At 45.6% G+C, this 23574-nt stretch overlaps 2 protein-coding genes across 2 annotated transcripts in view; one reads left to right on the top strand and one right to left on the bottom strand.

Annotated features, from left to right (window-relative positions):
- dnm1a (dynamin 1a) overlaps nucleotides 1-7101 on the bottom strand; it is a 76972-nt gene extending 69871 nt beyond the window's left edge. The window contains 1 exon segment of the mRNA XM_062555066.1: nucleotides 6701-7101. Coding sequence (XP_062411050.1) covers nucleotides 6701-6861 — 161 coding nt within the window. The 5' untranslated portion in view covers nucleotides 6862-7101.
- A 994-nt stretch (nucleotides 7102-8095) lies between these two features.
- Nucleotides 8096-22978, top strand: ciz1a (cdkn1a interacting zinc finger protein 1a). The gene is made up of 16 exons (XM_062554931.1): nucleotides 8096-8197; nucleotides 8990-9198; nucleotides 9650-9774; nucleotides 10477-10643; nucleotides 11130-11223; nucleotides 12491-12581; nucleotides 14150-14217; nucleotides 14452-14513; nucleotides 14858-15079; nucleotides 15962-16092; nucleotides 16557-16650; nucleotides 17337-17450; nucleotides 18530-18652; nucleotides 18952-19018; nucleotides 19234-19355; nucleotides 19606-22978. The coding sequence occupies exons 2-16, from the start codon at nucleotides 9020-9022 to the stop codon at nucleotides 20410-20412; spliced, it is 2466 nt and encodes an 821-aa protein (XP_062410915.1). The 5' UTR covers nucleotides 8096-8197; nucleotides 8990-9019; the 3' UTR covers nucleotides 20413-22978.
- The last annotated feature ends 596 nt before the right edge of the window (nucleotides 22979-23574 follow it).

Genomic DNA, 23574 nt, shown 5'->3' with positions numbered 1-23574 from the left:
GATCCATTCTGTGTTCCATGACATCAAAGGTGTAGCATCTGAATTAGCGTCATTTACCATAGCCTCTTCTTAACGATCAGTGGGGAGAAATGGAATAGGACACTATGTGTGTGTGCGTATGAGTGTATGTGTGTGCGCGCGCACACATGTGCTTGTGTGTGTGCCGTGTGGGTGGTGCGTGTGTAAGAGAGATATGATTCTCTCAGTAAAGCCCAACTTTGAGCTTTCAGTGAGACAACACAGTAAATCTCACCGGTCAGATGAGCATTCATTCTTCCTCTCCACTTTGTGTTTTCATAAAGATAACGTGTCGCTACAGCTGGTGAGAAAATCCCTCCAGCTGCTCATAGAGACCTTTAATAAAGGAGCCGAAATAGAATGGGTCCTCAGGGCTGTTCTGTACGCACATGTCTCCTGTGTGTGTGTGTGTGTGTGTGTGTGTGTGTGTGTGAGGATACATCTCCTGTTGTTGTCATTGTCAGGGCAGGTCGGTGGGTAAAGGTTACTGAACAAGGAGTCTAGCAAGGCGACGTGAGGTCTCGAAGTCTAATACACTTTGTCAAATTCAACAAAATATTGTCCAGTTTTGCTCTGCAAGGTCCTTTGGCTGTCAGATTAAATGTTTGTGTCTTGGACAGTAAATGGCTTTTGCAAGTGACTTGATCAAAAACAATTCCACCCAATCTCATTGCTTCAGGGGCATGAAGGGAGGGTTAAATTAGATTGACTGCTCAGCTCAAGTATCAGATTCTTTAGGCAGACACATTTAATCTTCTCAGCTCGGCAAAATATGTTGTATAAAATGAGCTGCTGCAGCTTCTTTTTCCTAACGAAGCAACTTCTAAAGCAGTGAGTCAATATTTATCTAATAAATGAACAGTAATTAAAATAATCAAATCCAGATGTCCCTTAAAAAGGAGATTTACATCTCAATGGGACATACCTGGTTAAAATAAAGGATTCGTAAATAAAATAAAACTAAATAACAATAACGTTTAGGCCATTGTCACAGATTGAAGCATACTCCCACAGGACGTGACGTCATAGACTAACCAGAAGTAGGAGGGGAATTTTTGTGGCTTCCTACAGCTGCTATTTTGAGCTGACTCAGGCGAATTACAAATCAATAACAATCAGCTGCTCTCTTTATCTCAGTAGCGTGCTTCAATTTCATCGCTGCATGTATGTATGAGTTATTTTCTCTTTGGTCTTATGGTGGACCTCATGGCTGGCAATTGGACCTACAGATGAAACACAACTGCAGATCAGACAGTGAAAAACGTTTTTGATCGAGTTATGAATCGACCCTGTGTCCAGACTGGGCACTCTCTCCAGCCCCTTCTGACTACCTGCTGCCTGCCTGCCTGCCACAGTGGTCATCACAGACGCACAATACCACTCAGGTACAGGACACAATGTTCCATCTCAGTCGATTTTTATCCTGCTCTTTGCTCTGTAATCCGCTAGTTCCCTCAACCCACTGACAATTCAAGTCAGATTCATATTCCTCAAAAAAAAACTAAAAGTCAAACAAAGCAAGTCACAAACACATGGCTGAAGAAGTCACTTTGCATTTTACCACCACAAGAAAAAAAAGAAAACTTGCAAATCTGAAGCAGGCTGTGCAGGGAGCTGTCCTTAGTCCTGACAGCAGCTTTGAGTACCATAGAGTAAATAGACCGCTGTAGGGTATCTGACTCCAGACCCTAATTAACACTCTGGTACTGATCATCAACTTTTAAGAGAAGGCAACATCTGAGCAATTACTGTCTTGTAAACTGGTAGCTTTGCATACAACAATCTTTTCATTGCACGTAAACATGCAGAGTATACATGTGTACACTCTCAAAACTAATGTGTCAGAAACAGCACACTGTGTTTTCCCTATCTGGACACAGAGATGTGTTAAAAATAACACAAGCTGTGCTATTTTCAACACATATTTTGTAACAAATAACATCTGGACACAGAGATGTGTTGTTTTCAACATATTCATTTTAAGAGCGTAAGTATGACCAGAAACAGGAACTCCCTCTGATGTAGATATTGTGGCATGAGGTTCCTCTCATCCCAAGTAAAGCATCAGGCAGGCACCTCTGCAGCTTGGAGATGATAAATCACAGAGGGGTAATCTAAGGCCCGATTGATGTCAGGTCCAGCTAGGCGCACAGGGCCGGGGGGGGGGGGGGGGGGGGGGGGCAGTGCTTCAACCACGATCCGTCAGTGCCCATAAAACTTCATCATGAATGAGTGCTGCATACTGGCAGCCTGCGGATCTGCACTGCTGACAGGGAAAACAGCTCGGTGCCTCTGCAACGAGTCCCTCACAGGCAAATGCAGGCTTTGTAGTGTCACGCCATCATCTCCCAAAGCTAGCATATCACACACACACACATGACACATGTGTATTTACACACACACACACACACACACACACACACACACATACACATTGCTCTAAGGATTCGCTTGTTTCTAAATCAGAAGGAAAACAAGACGCGAGAACATAAACCTGTGATCCTTCTGAAGAAAAGTCATTCCCAGTTATCATTACCGAACAGACTCCCACATTGTCACTTGAACAAAGATTAATTATGCTCTGTGGATGTACTTAACTAGATCAGAGAGGTTTGAAGCAGAACTTCGGCTAGATAGTACATATCTGTCATGCTGCATGTTACAGTTTGCTCAGTAATTGGTGAAATACCATCAAAAAACTGCAAAACCTAATGCAGAACACTATCTCATGTGGGCCTTTCACATTTGTGAATGCCAAACTCAATAGGCTATGCTGGTCTATGCTAGTATTTGTGTCCAAATGACTGCAGAATTGACATATCGCTAACGATCTGACATGGATTCATAGCAACATTTGGTCCCATTTCTCTATCAGGCTCATTTAGTCATGTTAAAAGGGGTGAACGTCATCAAGTCTTCTTATCAGCTAGCTAACATAAGCTCTGTCAGTAGTCATCTTATCAGCTAGCTAACTGTCAGTAGTCATTTTTATCAGCGTGCTAACATGAGCTCTGTTAGAATTCTTCTTATCAGCAAACTAACCTGAGCTCTGTCAGTAGTCTTCTGATCAGCTAGCTAACATTAGCTCTGCCTGTCTTCTTATACAGCCAGCTAACATGAGCTTCTAGTTGAGAAGGAAGAATAACCTCATATCTATAACTAACTTGAGCTAGTAGATGAGGGTGGATAACCAGGGCCATGCAAGATACCTCATAACAGAAATGACCTCGTCCCACAGAAGGTCAGTACAACGACAACTGTTCTCAATATGTGACCATTTCTGAAAACAGTCAGTGAGTGAACCCTATTCAGTGATAACAAAGTCACTAATGATAACTAAAATCTAGACTGGGTAAACCCAGCCCGATCTGCATGGCGATTGGATTTCGCCCTGTAGTTCAGGCTGGAAACCTGCACATTTATGATCACTGCTTCCTGTCCATGTTTGCTGGAACCAATCACAAACTGGCTTATTGACCAGGCGCATCCAGATTGTTGATCTGATTGGTTGAAGGACTATCCAAATGCATACAGAGTGTGACGAGTCATTTGAACTATGCCCGCTGATCATGTCTCTTGTGCAATAGAAATACAGCACAGACCCCTCCCAGCCTATGTCCAATCTTAAAAGATTCTTAAAGAGCTCAGTCTGGTGATAGCCAGGCTAGCTAATATCCACAAGAGGGTCACAGAGAAACTGCAGTGTGTGATTTTACACTTAAGGACATGTGGCAGTGAGCTATCATTATTATTATTACAGGTGGTAAGAGGACACCTGTTCAGATTAGAATCTAGGGCAAAGAACAGTGTGCACCGACCGAACGCCATCATTCTCATCATTCCCAGAGAGTGGGTCTATTATCTGTGTCTTCACTATCCTTCACTGTGTGTGTGTGCCTCCCCTGCCAATGCTGCAGGGTCTGTCCACGTTTAACAGAAGGCAAAAGCTACACTTGCGCATTAACCCCCGAGAACTCACATAAATAGGCCTATGTATCCCACTTATACGACCTCATACACAGCTGATTTAGAGCTAATAAAATAATGATGGGAATAAAGCTGGGAATGACAGGTTTGGTTTAACGTGACTAGAATAGTTTGAGTTATGCGACTAAAGATTACACAGTCCCAATGTGCCGACACACACGCGGCCTGTGATTGATGCGCTTGTCTCAGTGAGGTATCCCAGACAGGTTTTTTTTGCTGACGCACACAAGGGTGCTCTTTAAGCTGCCCAGGCCCCTGCGGAACTCTCCCAAACTAAGCAAGTCAAATCACCACGAGGTCCAGAAAGCAGAATCACTGCAGCACCACACCACATGATCTCGCGGACCGCATCGGACCACACCAGACCGGGGTGGTGGGCTGGCCAACACCTGGACGACATCTACCTCTCGTCACAAGACACAGCGGCAACTCCGTCAACAACTTGATTGTTTCTATTAACAGTAAAAAGGATGATGAGCAAGCAGCTTAATGAAGGCAGGGCTGCAGATTACAGCCTCTGTGGAGAGCATTAATGATTGGTGTGTTTGTGTCTCTGCCTGTGTGTGTTTGTGTCCCTGCCTGTGTGTGTGTGTGTGTGTACAAGTTAAATGATACCAGTTCCAAATTAGTCATGTCTCTCGGAAAGGACAGCTTCACCGACAACTTCACACTTGAGCATTTCCAAAATGTTTTTAAATTTATTTATTTATTTATTTATTTCTTAAGAAATGTATTCTAATTTATTATGTTGTGCATTATGTCAGAGTAGGAGAGTGAGAAGCTGAGTAATACTGTGAGATTACATCACGCATGCGCAACTACAATGTTGCAACTGGAAGCTCCTGATGCTTTCCACATCTCAGTGTGTTTGTTTGCATCTGTGTGAGAGACAGGAAGAGAGAGATGCTCTTTCATGAGGATGGGGGGATGGTGTGTTTGTGTGTGTGTGTGTGTGTGTGTGTATGTGTTTATAGGGGGTGGAGAATTTTAAACTGGAACAACGCACACTCAGATCTATTTGCACGAATTAGACGTAAATATGAGAGCACAGTGAGAGGGAGTCGTGCCCGACAACACACTCTCTCTCTCTCTCTCTCTCTGCTGCATGTGTGACCTTGCCTCAGCACAAATTTGCTGCTGAATCACGCGGCGTAGTGCGCACGTGGTCCTGATGCAGAAATGCATTAAACTGCCTGTATTTCTGGAGCGCTCCGAGCGCCTGTTACACAGGCCACAATCAAACTGTCAACATGAATAGCTGGTCCCGACGAACGGCCAACCATCAGGCATCTTTTGTATGGGCTGCCCTAGCCAAGGCCACATTGAACCTGGCCAGCTAGATACACCCACCCACACACACACACACACACACACATACCCCCCCCTCTCTCTCTCAAACACACAACACACAACACACACACACACACACACACACAGATGGAGCCTGCGCTCACACACCACACCACAATGGCTGAGAGCTCTGGTCTCTCCCGCTGCTTTTAACACAAGGTCACGCCTACTGTCAGTCAGTGGGAGGCAGAGTGTAATGTTCTCCTGTGTGAATAAAGGCCTACATAGACACATTGTGCTTTGCCAGCACACAACAAAAAATACAGTTTCAACAAATACAGTGTCACCAACAACTGCTAAATATCCATATACTAGCCATATCTATAAGACTATTTTCTGGGGTGCAACTGCTGCTTGCTAAGATCGAGCTGTTTGAATGTGCGTTGCTAGTAGAAGTCAGCTGTAGGCCTAGATTGCCGAACACATAGCCAAGCCAGGGCTACCATCATATGTCAGCTTGATTAGAAAGCAAATTAGGCTACATCAACCAGTCATTTCTAACATTTCTCCTAAAAGTACAAATCAATTTGATGAATGCCTGATGATCATAGTGGACAACCCAATGCCGCAGTGTCAGTTTAATTTACAGACGACTGCAAAACCAACCGATGGTTCCTGCTACAATAACACCAACACAGGTTGCTTGTGCTTCGATCAGACTTGATGCCACTATTTGGGGTGGTTCGATTAAATCAGTTAGGTTGGTGTGTGGACAGCGCTTCAGATGCAATCTGCCACAACAAGCTTTACAGTTTTGAGGAGGGTGCCGTTACCTCCACCAGTTCTGTCTAGGGTTCGTTGGAAGGAAACTCATTTGGTGAGGATTGGCCAATAGCCAAGCGCACAGATAATTGCCGTAATAGTCTTGTCATTGGCACGGTCTCGTGAGTGCACTAGACGGATTTTTCTCCGGCAACATGAATAGGCTACCTTATTCTCCATTTACGTCGTGACCTTGAGTAGGTTGTTTGTTGTTATTTGTTCGATTCAAAGAAAATAAACTATTTTTTCGACACAATTTCCTACAATCGCGTTTCTCTGTCGTGTGGGCTACACACGGAGAGACGTGTGTTTATGTAACAGAATAATCTGTTTGGACACACTAATGGCGATGCACAACAGCGAGGAAAAGGGACTGGTCACTGAGAATAATTTAGCAATGCAATAACGCGGTATCATTCAAGGTTACCCTGTGTCTTAGACTGCTTCGAGAACAGGATGCGGAGTTAGGTCAGGATTGTTTGCTTGGGTGGTCAGGACAGATTAGACCAAAGGTTATTCGACAACACTTCAGTAACACACTTATTGTAGCCCGTGCCTTCATGGCACATTTGAAAGCACTTACTTGCCCACGAAGTTCTCCAACACCGAGCTTTTCCCTGCACTCTGTCCGCCCACCACGGCAATCTGGGGTAGGTCCAGATTGGCATTTTGTCCGATGGCCGAGAATGCATCTTGCATTTTGTTGACAAGAGGAATCAGATCCTCCATCCCCTGGTTACCCATGTTTGCAGGGGAATCTGTCGCTCCTTCTCAGTAGAAAGCCAAACTGAAGAGAAGAGGAGAGTATCGGTCGCTTGAGCGCTATATCCTCTCCTTTTTCACCCTAGTGCTAGTAGGGTGTTTTGAAATTCTGCCTATTTTATTTTTGCATTCACCCTCATTGCTGGCGTCCCAGCGACGTAAAAGACAGCACAGCTAAGCTACCCTCTGGACCGCAGCTCTGCCGTCTGTCGGGCACCGACGAGAAAGAGGGGATGATCTCTACTGGCCTCTGAATAAACAGGGAGATCCCTGCACAGTCCCTGGTGGACCGCGGGCAGGCGCAGTGGAAGACTCTGTCTGCGTCGTGCTCAGATACAAGCGTGTGGCTCTTTTATGTAGTGCCGAGGCAACCTACTGTAGGCTACAGGAGTGTGTAGGCATCTATCGAAATGTGAGACAGCGCAAATGCGAGAATACTTAACAATCCCAGTGCAATCAGTGAGCACCGCGGGGGACTCCAAAAAAGCTTTCATTCGTGAGTCTCCGTTTAGTTAGGCTACTGCAGGTTTCCTGACATTCACTGAAACAGGCAAGTGCTTTAAACCACAAATACATAGGCTATTACATTATATTTTATTTAGATTTCTGAAAATGTATTATAAAAAATACGTTATCTTTGTAATATGAAAACAAAACTTTCATTGCAAAACTTTATCTCGACACATTCGATTACTGTACAAGGGGTGCTCTGTCCATGGTGCTGAAACTGCTGAAACGCCTAGCGGACAGAGGGGTTTCCAACCCAAAGAAAGCTTGAAAATGGTCTGAGGGTAAGAAGGTAATTCACGACTCACGAGATATGAAGCAGCCCAAACTAGGCAAATGTAATTAAATGGACCCCCTAAAAATAGCCAACCCGTCACAACTCAAAAATGAGAAATGCAATAGGCATAGGCTATAGGCTACTTATCCAAAGAAGTGTGAATGTATTGCAACTTCAGGTAAATACAGTTTGTTTTTACTACCTAATAACAAAACAATACAACTAGATTGTTTGCTTCTGGCAAACACATTATTTAGTCATTTAAAAACTCTGTAGCCTACTGTAGAATAGGCCCATGTCCACGTCGAGCCTCCTAGACACACGAGGGCAGTAATGGGGCTTCCGCTTTAACTACGCGCAGACGTAAAGTAGCTGTGAAAACACCGGTATGCGTATGCTAGCCATCATGCTAGTGAGCAGCATAACTGCGCAGAACGATGAACAATTGATGTGATAGGAAGTTGCAACAGGCTACAGCACGTCTGAGTTTTATTTCAACGGAGCAATTTCAACCGGTTTCCACTTTTTCTACAAGTAGGTCATAACAGAGAAAGTGATGATTTATTAGGAAGCTTACTTCTGTAAACGAAGATGGAATCGTTTCTTACTGAACAACTTGCTGAATGAAAGGCGGTGTTAGTTTCCTTTCTAGCTGCTAGCCAGAGAAAGCGTAAGCTAGGTAGCCAGCCAACCATTAACGTTAAGTATCATAAGTCAGGTCAATTTGTTCAAAGTCTGTGCCAAAAAAATAACTGTAGTCGAACATATTTGTTAACCTACCCACCGTGATTCTTAGCTAGGTAACGTTAGCTAACATTACTTCAGCCATCAACAACTATCCAAAACGTTAGGCTAACGTTACCTTTTATTAGCCTCGTAGCTAAAAGCTAACGTCGACCAAGTTGTCCTAGTTCTTCAGATGGGCTATCCTGACATTTACCTACCTAGCCAACATTGCATGCTACAGCTAATGTTTTGTACGAGTATGCTTGTTATTGTCTGGTTTTTTTTGTAAGGTGTTTGTCAGGAGATAAAAAAAAAACCCAAACTATTGTGTAAGTCAACATGGTAGTTAACGTGATCCCACTTCTCTGCGCTCACAGCTAAGCAACGTTACGTCAACTTTTCTGTACTAAACGCTAGTTAAAACTCTAGAAGCTAGATGCTTGAGTTCCTGTTAACTGGGGAGACAACTACCTCTGGTTTCATACTTATATTGTGATAATTTCCATTGGCCATTTTAATGGGTAACGATGTGAAACTGTTTCGTAGTTGAGTAGCTCACCCTTTAACGCTAACCATTAGCTATTGATCAATCAATCACAGAATCTCTGGAAGCACCATCAAAAAGCCGGGATGTTTAACCCGCATCACCACCACCACCAACAGCAGCAGCAGCAGCAGCAGTTTCACCAACATTTGCGGCAGCTTCAGCAACTATTTCAGCAACAGCCTCCACCTCCACCGCCGCCCCCACCGCCGCCACCACAGCCCCCGCCGTCCCATCACATGTCGCATCACCATCAAAGTGGCCGGTAAGACTGTCAACGCGAGGTCGGGGATCAACATGTAGACTAGGCCTTGTCGCTCCATCAGACGGTGCTATGCAAGTGTTATGTAGGCGGAAGCACCGTATCGTACTCTTTGCAGATAGTAACCTCTTTAGGACCTGTCACCGCTGACAAGTAAATTACATTGTTATTGCATTATGTGAAATACGTTGTCTTTGTTCACTTATTTATTTTTTTAGCCACATGATTTTCCTTTCGTCTTTTGTTCGAGCGCATGTTAAATCACTAATTGTCATTTATCTGGCTGTTTTGTTGTTGTCGTTTATCTGTTCTTTCCACTGAGTGCGTGTTAGCATCCATGCCAGACTTGTCGTTGTCGTTACCGTTACTCAAGCGCATTAGGTTGGTCAAACGAACCTAACATCCTGACTGACTAGACTCACTCACGCTTCGGTTCACCCTCATTATCACACAGGCCCATCGCGGTGGCGGCGCCGGCGCCCCCTCCCCGTATGGTCAACCTCTGCTCCCCTACTCAGGCGACCATTCTCGCTCCCAACCCCATGCTACAAGGGGCGCTACTGATGCAGCAGATGCAAGGTAGGCGCTTCCCTTAGCTGGACTGTATGTAGTGATGGGCCATATCATAATCACAGCAGCTTTGTGTGTGTGTGTGGGTGTGTGTGTGTGAGAGAGAGAGAGATCACTTCATGTTTGTCCATATGTGAAGGTGTGTTGCTGGTGTGTTTTGTTTCCCCATTCTAGCCTGGTTCTCAATATTGTGTATTCTTGTTCTGTGTGTGTATAACTGTATATGTTGTATGTGTTCGGCTTGTGGCCAGTCATCATCATACTGTAGTTTGTCATCGCTCATTATGCGCTGCATTATAGCTTGACTTGAGGCAGTGCTTATTGTTGAGCAAGTCATTGCATGGTGAATTGAACAACAGTGGAGTAACGTAAAGTAACCGTATATATGGTGCCCAAGATGTAGGACCATTTCGTACAACTGACACTTTGTGATGGAATTAAGCAATAAGCCACCCGAGTCCAAAGTTTACACTGATTTCAGAACAGCTACAGGGATTTTTTTTTAGTTGTTGTTTAGATAAGTCTATAATCAGCATAAACTATAGCCTCGAGTGGCTTATTGCTTAATTCCATCACAAGTGTCAATTTTACGAAAATGGTGTTACATGGGCACCGTACGGAATATACAGTTACCTTCCGACATTTTAAAAGAAAGTCCTGAGAGTCGAGCCGAGTCGTTGGGTGTTGACTGTCCTCTTGCTCCCCCTCCAGGTAACATGCGTGGCTATGCGATGGGGGGGCAGCAGTTCGCTCAGTTCTTCTCCGCGGGGTCGCGCTCCTCGCTGCTGGGCCCCGTACCTATGGGCGTGGCCATCAAGAGCCCCCACATGGGCTACGCCCCGCGCCCCTACAACCACCACGCGCGCTACATGAACAACGTAAGGGACTTGGGCTCACATCACATCACAAATGCAGAATGCATGCATCACAACCTGATTCTTTTAGTTAGTTTTGTATTTTGTTATTAAACTCAATGTGTTCCCATTCAATTCAACTGACCTCATATATTACTGTAGTAGCAGATGCAGAACGGCATGCTACTAGTTGTTTTTTTATTTCCCTTGTTTTGTAAGCTGAATTATGATATGATATATGATGCGTATTGATACATATACATACACATTATCTATAAACAACTAAAGCACACAACATTTGTAGTATAGTTTGTGTTTTCAATGTCCTGACCTCATTCTTCTTGGTGTGCTCTTACAGTAGGACTGTGTGTGTGTGTGTGTGTGTGTGTGTGTGTGTGTGTGTGTGTGTGTGTGTGTGTGTGTGTGTGTGTGTGTGTGTGTGTGTGTGTGTGTGTGTGTGTGTGTGTGTGTGTTGTGGCTTGATGTTTTTTTCTGGGTCTTTCTGCGCAGGACTACGGCTCTCGGCAGCCTGACAGGAAGCGTGAGAATGAACAGAGATCTGCCGGAACCTCAGAGGGACAACCAGGTGCCAGTGGCAGCAAAGGTGAACTTCCACGTGCACACTTACACGCACACACATACAAACACACACACACACACACAGACATGCAGACATACACATATACCCCAGAACAGCACAATGTATATTTATAACCCCCCTTCCCGGCATGATCACATGCTCACATGGTGGCCCATGCATATCACACATGGAAACACGTATGTGCGTGAGTGGTGATGGGCTATTTCTAGAATCTAGTGTGAATAGCTGTTAAGTCATTTGTCGGTATTTGCCAAGCTGTTGTGCTGTCAGGTGCTCTTTCCTCTTGACCTCCATACTTCACCTTGCAACTCTCAACAATCAGCATTATTCTTTTGAATCCATGATCCAACGATTCAAATGGAGTTATAACATCTGCATTAGTACTGTACGTGAAGCAGAGCTACAGTAATTTCCCGCATATAAGCCGCATTGTGTATAAGCCGCAGGACAGTTAGCAAGTTAAAACAAACAAAACCATATCACCACCATATTAACTTTCCCCCTGTATTAACCTCATAGCTGAAGAAATTTTGCAAAATCAGTTTATAAGCCGCGGCTAATAGTCAGGAAATGACTGTACTAACGGGTTAAAGGGGAATGATCATTTCAGTTGCACATGTAGCGATGCAAGGGCTTCTCTTAGGTCTCCGTCACACTCAGAGCTGCCTAGAATGATCATTTCAGTTGTACATGTAGCGATGCAAGGGCTTCTCTTAGGCCCCTTTCACACACTGAGCTCAATCAAAGATTGTTAAGGTGGAGCAAGATGCTTCATCAGAAGCCACTTCTGTAGTGCAGAGCAGAGGCCATAGACTTCAGTGGAACATTGCTCTACATAAAGGAGGATTTTGTCGTCGTCCCCTCATGTTTTCTGGATTCCCGGAAGTGGCCCCTGATGAAGTATCTTGCTCCTCCTTAACAATCTTTGGCTAAATCCATGTTAGTAATCAAGGATCTTCGGTTTAATCAAAGATCCTTCATTACTGACAAGATAGAGCAACATAATGCATCTCTATGGAAGCCAAATTCGAACAGTTCCTGTCTGCTTATAGAGGCGTGTCGCAAAGATGTCATAGTGGGATATCGATCTCTCAGATTGGCAAGCAGTTCAGTTCGAATGTAACGTTACTTTCAAGGTCTGCTTCAAGGGGGATTTCGCCCCCCCCCCCCCCCCCCCCCCCCCTCCCCTTTGCGAACACAGAACGCGGAAATGGTCGAACATTTGCGCCTCTCGCTCCGCTTTAACCCTCTCTGGTTTAATCCTCTGCAGATGAAGCAGCAGTGCCTCTGGCTGATGGACCCAGTGATGCCTCAGCGCAGCAGGATGAGGAACCAGCTCTGAAGAAGCCCCGCACTGAAGGGTAAACACCCGCCACCCCCACAGAACCCAGAACCCACACACACACACACACACACACACTGCGACAGGACCCATACCTCACACACTCAGTGGGGCAGAACCCAGGACCACACACACACACACACACACACACACACACACTGCGACAGAGCCCATACCTCACACACTCAGTGGGGCAGAACCCAGGACCACACACACACACACACACACACACACACACACTGGAACAGACCCCACACTGATGGCCCGTTTCCATGGACAGAGAACCTGAGTGAGTTTCGAGCTGGAGCTGGAACCAAAAAATATTGTTTTGTTTTTTTTCCTGGGTGGGTGTGTCATGGGTGTGTCATTTACTTTTAGTGTCAGTTAGCTAACACTACACTGCAGACGTTAACTAGCATTTTACACCACCAATTTCTACAGTTTTTATGGGATAACAGTCATATCCTTTTCTGGTTTATGCATCTGATTAACTTGTGTTTATGTATGCAACACTCATTGTTCTTTGTTGGTCGAAAAACACTCTCACACACCCTCACATACATAACACACACCTCTCACTCACTGGGACAGAGTTGAAATGTTGAAAGCATTTGCACACCACATCTCATTTATTAGTCAAATAAACACCAGCAACCACTTAGCTCAGTTCCTAAGTGTTTAGAGACATTTTTAAAAGAACAGGCCGATGCAGCACGGTGACTAAAATACTCCTGTTCCAACTGTTTTGAGATGTGTTGCTGGCATCCAATTCAAAATGAACATGTATTTCACCACAGTTTCAACCACAGATATGTTCTCTTTGCACTATGCTCAATTAAATATTGGGTTTACATCATTACCAAAAGATCACATTCTGTTTTTACTTAAATTGTATTTTACATAGTATCCCAACTGTTTGGAAATGGGGTTGTAGTATACAGATGTGAAAAACACAGAAAACTGAACCTGTTCTGAAAATGATTCCAATGGATGAATGTTCTACTTCATTTCTACTGAGGTCATCCGAAACTCATAGAACCGTGGTTATATGCATAACCTTCGTTTTGGATTTGGTGGGTAAATTAATGTTGACATGATGGACACGTGACAATGCATTTATTCTTTAAACATACCACACTGTCAGAGGACAAATAGGGAGTTGGTATACAATGTCCTTCCCACTGGCTCTCTCAGTCCTGGGTGGATGTGAGATTAACGAGCACTTATGCTTTGGCTTCTTTTGAGTCCTGATGGGCTGGGACTGTTTGCTCTTGCTCTGCTCCCTGACCTTGGCTGTTGTTTCTGGAGTGGCCTTGTAAACCGATTAGATCAAATGGACTTTGATTGCTTTCATTGTGCTTCACTTTCGATTGGAGGAATATTTTTACACCTGTGCAGTCCTTTTCACCTCTGCAGAAGTTGCAATACATGTGCACACTCACACTTTCTCTCCCCCTTTCTTTTTTCCTTATTACCCCCCTCTCTCTTTTTTTCTTCCTCCTCTCCCCCTCCTCATTCTATCTATCTGCCCCCCTCCCCATCTCCTTCTCTCCTTTCATCTCGGTGTTCCTTTACTCCCTCCTTCAGGTCAGAGGAGGTTGCAGGGACTCTGGGGGAAGACTACGAGAGCCCAGCTGGAGAATCCAACCCCACAGGTGGGCAGTCTGAACACACCAGATTGTCCAATTAACACACACACACACACACACACACACACACACACACACACTTATTATGTAAATGCACAGTTAAATGTGCCGTCATATGTTATGGTAGTTCTCCACTGTTAAACAGATCCCTGATGTTGCCAGACTGATACTGTATGTGAATAGACTTTTTGTCTTTGTGTGTGTGTGTGTGTGTGTGCGTGTGTGTGCGCGTGTTTACAGACAGCGTAACGTTGCAAGAGGGGGGCAGCATGGCGGGACCAGATGCTGATGATGCCCTGGAGGTGAGAACAGAGTGGAACGTTACGGAACCCGGGAAGGGAAATAGAACGTAGTAGAACAGTGAAGCATTTTTACAGAACAGAGTTGTAAAGATATCAGAGGTTGTTTGAGATTGTTGAAAAGAGCATCATGGTATATTGGGAGGTAGTCTGAGATTATCTGGAAATGTGTGCCTAAAATCTCTGACTGCATCTTTAAGTATTCTCTCTTTCCTTATACCTTTCTCTCTTTCCATCTTTCTTTCCACCTTTCTGTCTTTCTTTCTTTCCACCTTTCTCTCTGTCTTTCTTCCTTCCTTCCTTCCATGTGTGTTTATGTTGTGGCACTCTTGTGTGTTCCGGTCCAGAGCGTGGCGTCTCCGCTGAAGGTGGGGGAGCGAGAGAACGGTGAGAGCCAGACTGACCCAGAGGACGGGGCCGAGCCGAAGGGCGTCAGCAGCAGCGCTGTGGTCAGGACTCAGGAGGAGGCCAGGGAGGGGGCCGTGGGAGGACCAGGAGGACCAGGAGGAGGAGAGGGAGCCAACAAGTTCTACTGCTACATCTGCAACATCACCTGCCATAACCAGCAGGTAGGACATTTACCCCACGGGATATTCACCCCACAAGGGGACATTTACCCCACGGGATATTCACCCCACAAGGGGGCATTTGCTCCCATGGGGGACATTTACCCCACGGGATATTCACCCCACAAGGGGGCATTTGCATTTACCCCACGGGATATTCACCCCACAAGGGGACATTTACCTCACGGGATATTCACCCCACAAGGGGACATTTACCCCACGGGATATTCACCCCACAAGGGGGCATTTGCATTTACCCAGTAGGGAACATTTACCGCACAGGGGACCAACAACAACAACAACTTTGCCCCACAACTCACTTCTCCACTGGACTGTTGGGTGCATTAGGAGTGCACGATGGACTGACCAACTAAGTTGACCGTTTACAAGATTGAATGAAGACCCAGTCAGGCAATTGCAGTAAAAATCAGGAATACAGGTTTCTTTACAATGCATACTCATGCAGGGTTCATATGTTTTTAAAAAAACTGGAATTTGAAAATGCCAATTTCCAGGCCTGGAAAGGTTTTGGAAAACAAAAAACACCCCAAAGGTTAAAGTTATGGAAAAGTCTTGGAAATTTGCTTCATCCAATTCAACTCAGAAACATATCTCATTTGGGCAGGTCATGTCTCACACTTGCGTCACAACCGATTGGCAAATTTTTTGAGAGCATTCCTTCTAGGTAACCATCCCGTTATCTTACGCGTCATATCTATTATTAATGTAGCACTAGTTGATGTGAGGTTTTGAGAAATATAAGGTCATGGAAATTTGTGAAAAAATCATGGAAAAATCATGGAAAATTCATGGAAAAGTCATGGAAATTCTCTGGTGGAAATGTGTATGAACCCTGTCATGTGAATCTGTTTTGTTTTGCTTCAGAACTTCCAGAGCCACATGAACGGTCTGGCGCATCAGCAGCGCATGATGGAGATCCAGCACATGAGCAACGCCTGCCTGGTCACCCTGCTGCCCAAGGTGCAGGAGTCCCTGCAGAGCAGCCGCAGAGACGGGTATGTGTGTGTGTGTGTGTGTGTGTGTGTGTGTGTGTGTGTGTATGTGTGTGTGTGTGTGTGTGCATGTCTGCATGTCTGGTCACCCTGCTGCCCAAGGTGCAGGAGTCACTGCAGAGCAGCCGCAGAGATGGGTATGTGTGAGCCCCTCACAACCTGTGTGTGTGTGTGTGTGTGTGTGTGTCCGTCCGTGCGTGAGTGCGTGTGTGCATGTGTGCATGTCTGGTCACTCTGCTGCCCAAGGCGCAGGAGTCACTGCAGGGATGAGAGCATGTGAATCCCTCACAACACAGCCTCCTCCCCAGCCTGTCAACCAGACGTAACTCTTAGCCACTACTGACAAAATCCAGACCAGCCATCAATGTTTACTACTGATAAAATACAGGCCTTATTTGAACTGTCCGTAAAACAATGAGTTTGCCCGCTAAAGACGTGTGCTCTGTGCCCCTCTGTGCCCGCTCCAGGGAGAAGAGACCAGGCCTCCAGCGCTGGTGTGCCACCTGCCAGACCCACTTCACCAGCAACGTGCTGGAGCACCGACGCACCAAGGAGCACAAGGTGACTTCTGCCCAACATCACCACAGGCTCTGGAGAGGAGTAGGGAGTTGATAATCACCACAGGCTCTGGAGAGGAGTAGGGAGTTGATAATCGCCACAGGCTCTGGAGAGGAGTAGGGAGTTGATATCGCCACAGGCTCTGGAGAGGAGTAGGGAGTTGATAAGACAAGCTGAAGCATTTTGTTACATCAGTGTGGTAACATTATTACTGCTGACCTGCAGAAGGATGTACAGTAGTGACCCTAATAGGCTACGTGTACGAAAGGCTCTTCCAGTCGCTCATTTATTTCCGGTGGAGCATTAACGGTGTTGTATTCGGCACCTTACATCTTCACGAGGCCACTGAATATCTTGTTCGCACCAATAATGAGACTTTTAGCATACGCATAAATCCCTCTTTATCGTAATGTGCTGATTCACTAGGTGCAACACCCAATCGGGTCCATGTAGACACTAATTGCATGAACAGTAGCAGCAGGTTCAAACACACCTGGCTCTACCGGGAACAAGCATGCCCAAAACGAGCCGTTCAGGAATAAAACGTTTTGCGTTTTAGTTTTAGTACTTAATCCCAGCAGTGCAAAAAAAAATACAATTGATATTCATCTACTACTGTATGAGGGCAAGTTTGAGGCAGGCTACAGTGGTGTGCGCGACCTCCTAACCTGTGAACCTTGACCCCACAGCTGTCCACCCGCACCAGCAGCCCCTGCTGTACCGTCTGCAAGTTGCAGTTCAGGACGTCCCGTGAGTTTGTGGAACACATGCAGACTCCAGAGCACCAGCAGAGAGTGCAGGAGGTGAGTGTACTTAGAGAGAGTACTGGAGAGTATGAGATGAGACTAGATAGGATACTGCACAAGGTGATCCTACTTTTAGAGAGTGCAGGAGGTGAGTGTACTTAGAGAGAGTACTGGAGAGTATGAGATGAGACTAGATAGGATACTGCACAAGGTGATCCTACTTTTAGAGAGTGCAGGAGGTGAGTGCACTTAGAGAGAGTACTGGAGAGTATGAGATGAGACTAGATAGGATACTGCACAAGGTGATCCTACTTTTAGAGAGTACTGGAGGTGAGTGCACTTAGAGAGAGTACTGGAGAGTATGAGATGAGACTAGATAGGATACTGCACAAGGTGATCCTACTTTTAGAGAGTACTGGAGGTGAGTGTACTTAGAGAGTATGCAATTAGACTAAATAGAATACTACAGGAGGTGATCATACTTTTAGAGAGTACTGGAGGTGAGTGTACGTAAGAGTATGGAAAGATAGTTATGCTTCACAGGAATGTGTAGCAGGTGAGTATGGAAAGAACTAGAGTACTTAATAAAAGATTAGCTGGTCAGCCATTGTATTTAACCAGTCAGTGCACTAGGGGAGTGTGCAAAAACCACATTAGGTGTCTGATCTATCTCTATAGCCCTTTTTACGGTTGTTTTTTATTGTGGATAAATTGCTCCTTAAGTATGGCACGCCTATCTTTTTTTACACACATGGTGACAAAACGAGACACCTTGCTGACCAAAGTCTAAAAAGAGCTGCACGACTCAACGTCACTAATAAACACTGTGTCAAGTCAAGTGAACGTTTATGTAGCGCATTTCATACACAGAGGTAATTTAATGTGCTTTATATAAACACAAGCAAACACAAATACTAGCTAATAAAAGCATAGAAGGACAATAGTGAAAGTATGGTAGTCCTAATGCCGACTCTGTCAGTGAAAATGAGTGAAAATCAGAATTTTGTGGAATGTGTTTGATTGTCAGTTTTCAGCAAGGGGATTTTGAAAAAAAATTACATTTCAGCTCTCTGTTTTTGTACTTTTAAGTTCTATGTTTAACCGTGTGTGTGTGTGTGTGTGTTTGTGTGTTGTAGCTACGTGAGGGCCAGGTAGAAGGACTGGGGGATCTGAGCGCTTTGGATGAAAAGGGATGTTTGGTGGGAGAGGAGGAGGCCGAGGAGGGGGAGGAAGATGTAGAGGACGAGTCTAACGGACAGGTAAGAATCACCTGTGGTACCATTCTCTTCTGTTTTGTTTTATTATTTAATTATTGTTATTAACAATAATAATTAAGGTCATGCTCAGTCACGCATCACAATTACTGATGATGTGGATCACCTCTTCAGTTACAGTTTATGAAAAACAGACCATTTTGCACGTAAATTGCAGAGAATATGAACTTCAAAATATCCTATTAACACTTATTGAACCTGATGAGGTAATGTTTGATTGTTCTCGAGACATGAATGACTACTTGCAAATAAAGGTGGCTGTTCTGTTTTCTTCCACTCCATAGGGGGTGTCAGAGATGACCATGGAGGATATGGCAGATGACGAAGAGTTTGACTCCGACACAATCTATGGTAAGCTCATCAAGTGACTACTATGTGTGCCTGGTGCTTTAAAAAAAAAGGGGGGGGGGGGGGGGGGGGGGATAATTGCTTGTGGTATCAGACCACACCACCTTAATGTGGATGGAAGGGCCAGATTGGGAAATAATTATGAACTTAAAAATGTAGCTGGGCTAATGAAGACAAGACCTAAGCTTGACCCCGACACCTCCTCTCCTGTGTTCTAGGCTCCAGCTTTATGGTTCCGGTGGCAGGGTTCCTCTGCAGACTCTGCAGCCAGTTCTACCAGTTTGAGTCGATGGCGCGGCATTCACACTGCAAGTCCCTACTGCACTTTCAGAACCTCAAGGTGAGTTGAGTGAAATGGAGCAGGTTAGTCGTAAAAACCTTCAGAACCTCAAGTTGAGAGGAGAACAGGTACATGTAGCTGTGATGATGAAATACTGTACTACAGTACTACAGTAGGTAGAGGTATGTTTCGGATTAAGGAGTGCATCAATACATGTGCACATGTACATGTAATAAGAATATTATTAAGTATCATTTGTGTGTGTGTGTGTGTGTGGTCACTGACGGAGTGTTTTACCACCCTCTTGCAGAAATACAGAGACTTGCGTAAGCAGGAGGACCAGGCCGAGCCCGGCCCATCAGAGATGGACAGCAGCCCGGAGGAGACCCGTCTCGAACCCGCCGGAGACCCGGGCACCAACACCGTCCACACTCCACCTACGGAACCGGAACCGGAACCAGAACCCGACCCCGAGCTGGACCAGGCACCCGTAGTGTTAGACCTCACCAAGGCCAGCTCCTCGCCCCTGGCCACGCCAGACCCATGTCTCAGCACCAGCACCAGCGCCAGCGCCACACGGGCATCCAGACGCTCTGCTGCCCAGCAACAGAAGCAGGAGGAGCAGGAGGAGATGGAGGAGCAGCAGAAGCAGGAGGAGATGGAGGAGATGGAGGAGCTAGGGAAGCAGCAGGAAGAGCTGGAGGAGCTGGCGAAACAGCAGGACACTCAGGTCACTCCCACAGCCACTGCCACCAGCGGCAGCAGCAGCAGCGCCTCAGTAACCTCCAGCCAGCCCGCAGAGGAGCCGGAACAGGGGGACGCTCCAGAGGTGCAGAACCAAGGGGACGCTCCAGAGGTGCAGAACCAAGGGGACGCTCCAGAGGTGCAGAACCAAGGGGACGCTCCAGAGGTGCAGAACCAAGGGGACGCTGTAGAGGTGCAGAACCAAGGGGACGCCCCAGAGGTGCAGAACACTCCGGAAGCAGAGGAGGCGAAAGAGAAAGAGGAGGAGGAAGGGGCCGAGGAGGAAGAGGCCGTGGTTGTGACCCCGACAAGCAGCAAGAAAAAAACAGGGGCAGGGAAGAGGAAGTCAGGAAGGGCGGCTCGGAGACGCTGAGAGGAGGGAGAGACCGATCGAGGGAGCGAGGTAGAGACAAAAGAGAGATGGAGAGACAGAAAGAGGGAGGGATGGAAAGACAAAGATGAAAAGGTGAGGAGAAAGAGGAAGGGATGGAGACAGAGGGAGGGAGGGTTGGGGAGGAATAGAGAGAGAGAGAGAGAGAGAGAGAAAGGAGTAGGGAAAAAGAGGGATTGCCTAATAATGGTAGGCCTCTACCAGTTCCTGTGGGAACCCTTTCAGCAGGTTTAACCCTTTCATGCATACTTGTTTGTTGTAAAGAAAACAAACACTTTTTAAATAGGGAAGAATTGTGTGATGTCAATCAGGCTATCGATAGTTCTAGACATCCACATACGTACCTCCTTTTAGTATTTTTTTTAATCTGTTTTTATTATGTGCACACTTTGACTGCACTTCAGTGCACAAACTCTCAGTATGGTGCACTCCATGTAGCTGAATACAGCCTGGAATGACCATAATTAATCACGTTTATTACTGTATGAAATAACGATGAAGATAAGTCAAGCTTTCTTGAAGGGAAACAGACAATTACGCTTAAGATAAAAATGAAACAATGTCAGTATTGCATGATGTATTAATTTGTTGGCAGTTTCTGTGCATTGTAGTCTCTATCAGTTTCTATTATATGTCCCTAAATGTTTTTAAAACATTTTTATTTCACCTGATAAAGTGGTTAGGTGCGGTGCTGAGACATTTGATGGCCTAAACTATCTGATTCAGGTCATTTGCTTGTCACAGGGTGTCGCCGTGCAAATGGGGAAGATTGAATTAGTGCAATTACTACTACAGAGATGATTGACAGGTCTCAGATGACCTACATGCATGAAAGGGTTAAAATAGACGCCGTGGTGCCGTCATTGTGACACAACTTTTTGTTTATTGTTTATTTTTCCCCAAGTACCTTTTAGCAGCTCAGAGTTGAATAGCAGAGCAGAACTTTCTCCCAGCAAGTAGAAGCAGCTTTTCCTTAAAAAAAAAAAAAAAAAAAAAAAAAAAATACAAAAAAATGTAAAAAAGTATGAGAAAAAAGTAAAGAGGAATTCAAATGAAATTCTAGTGGTACTCTTGTCTTGAAAACGTGTTGCTGGTCCAAGATTTTCACATGACTGTATGGGGTCGAGTGGTCGGGGTGGCTCCAGCTCTACAATGGAAAAGTGGTACAGTAACCTGGGACAAAGCCTGGAAAGGTGGCGCAGAAGAGTGTACCTGGAGGCCCCACTGTAGCTGGGAGGCGGACACTTCTCTCAGGGTGGACTGGCTGACTGGGTGCTGCTGGGCAAAGGAACTTTACTCAATACTGCTGCTTGCTTACTAGCTCCACCTACTGGACTGGAGAAGACACCTCCGGGACAGGCAGGACTTCTCTAGTGCGATATCTACTGTCTGTTGAAGACACGGTTTGTGTGTGTGTCTGTCTATGTGTGTGTGAGGGTGCTTCAACCATTTATCCAGGATGATCTTGGCACAGGCACAATTGTAGAAAATTGGGAGCTTGGGATTGGACCAGCATTCATTTCCATAGAGGTTGAGGCCAGGTAATGGAACGCTCCATTGTAGAAACGGCAGCCTGCTTGCTGTTGGATGTTGAATGAGCAGTTCTGCTTAAGCAGCTTTGATGGGTCAATGTAGAAGGCTGTGCCTGTTGTTTATTATTATATATTTTTTTCATTTTACCTTTCTTATTTTTCTAATCAGTTTCTTTTCCATTGTTGGGGAGAATTGTGGCTCATGCAGAGCTAGTAGTGGTCATCTCTAAGACGTTAGACATCTGGCAGTGCTCTTTCAAATTCAGCTTTGGAGCAGCCTGAGGCCAGTAGGACCTGGGTTTCTACCCAGTTTATTCTCTTTTTGTCGGCTTATTTGTTTTTTGACTCATTTTCCTGCTATCGGCATGAAGGCATTTTCAGTGACCACAGCTGTCAGCCTCTGGTCAGCGAGTGACATTGTGTCTTGTATGTGAGCTCGTTCGGTTTTCTGCTGCCAGGACGTCTATAGCGTCTTGTCTCATGGAATCTCCGGTCTTTGATTGGTGTCCCAGCGTCCTGTATTGTCTACCAGAACCCCATGGGCCCAGTGTTTGTGTGTGGCTGTGTGTGTGTGAAGGAGGGGGGAGGGCCTTATTTATTTGTTGTTGCACTGCTCCTTGATGTCACTGAAAACCAGAATAATGAATTATTTCTCCTTTTTTTTAACTTAGAAGAAAGGTGAATCATTAGTCTAGGTCTAATCCTTTTGTTACAGAGCTTTTCCGCTCGGCATGTGTTATGTAAAAAATCTAGCTTGTCCCATCGTGTTGTGCACCACCTGAGAATCGCGGGCGGGACACTATTCCTGCACATCAGAACTGACAGAAGGGTCTTCAGTAGTAGCCCACCCCCTTACTCCCACACGCTCACACTCACTCACATTCGTACTGAGGATCTGCCAGGCCGGCACCTTTTCCTGACGTAGTACCCAAGTAGCATCCTTCGTTAACTGAAGGCAACTGATTTAGCCAAGCAAGTGCTTTTAATGACACTGATTTCAGAATGTTGACCAATGGGAGGGGAGGGGAGGGGGGGGGGGGGGACAGGCAGACGATCACCTGCACTGGAGAAAGCAGGACCGGCGCGGGCCCGGCTGCAGGAACACTGCTGTATCTGCACTGAGGAAGACTACTCATGGGCTCCTTTTGTAGCATTTGAAGGGGGAAATTAAAACTCAAGATTACCAGCAGCTTTTCACACACGAGGCCACCAGCCCTGTACAGTTATTGCACTCTTGCTCTGCAAACCGTTGTTTTTAAAGATTGCCTTCAGGGGGACGGAATAGACATCGCTCGGTCCCCAAACTAAGGCGGCCTTTTTCAATATTTGTCTATTTCTCGTGCTCGCTCTCTCTCTCTTTCTGTTCTCTGAGGTAGTCAGTTTTACATGGCAATTTTCACGTAGAATAAATTGCGTTTGCACACCTCCTTTAGGTTTGCAGTCGTAGCAAAGTCTCTATTTTTCCAGTGGGGGAGTTCCAGGATCTCGCGCTAGACGATTTCTAGTCAAACCCAGTAGTCCCCCAGCAGGGAGCAAGGGAGTGATCAAGGCAAGCTAAATCACCAGTATGATGACGGCTTTGGTCATATCTACTAGACTACACAGGACCAGA

The sequence above is a fragment of the Sardina pilchardus genome, chromosome 14, assembly GCF_963854185.1.
Source record: "Sardina pilchardus chromosome 14, fSarPil1.1, whole genome shotgun sequence".
Lineage (NCBI taxonomy): Eukaryota > Metazoa > Chordata > Actinopteri > Clupeiformes > Clupeidae > Sardina > Sardina pilchardus.
The sequence above is the reverse complement of the archived record's forward strand: the minus strand, read 5'-3'. Positions and strand labels throughout refer to the sequence as shown.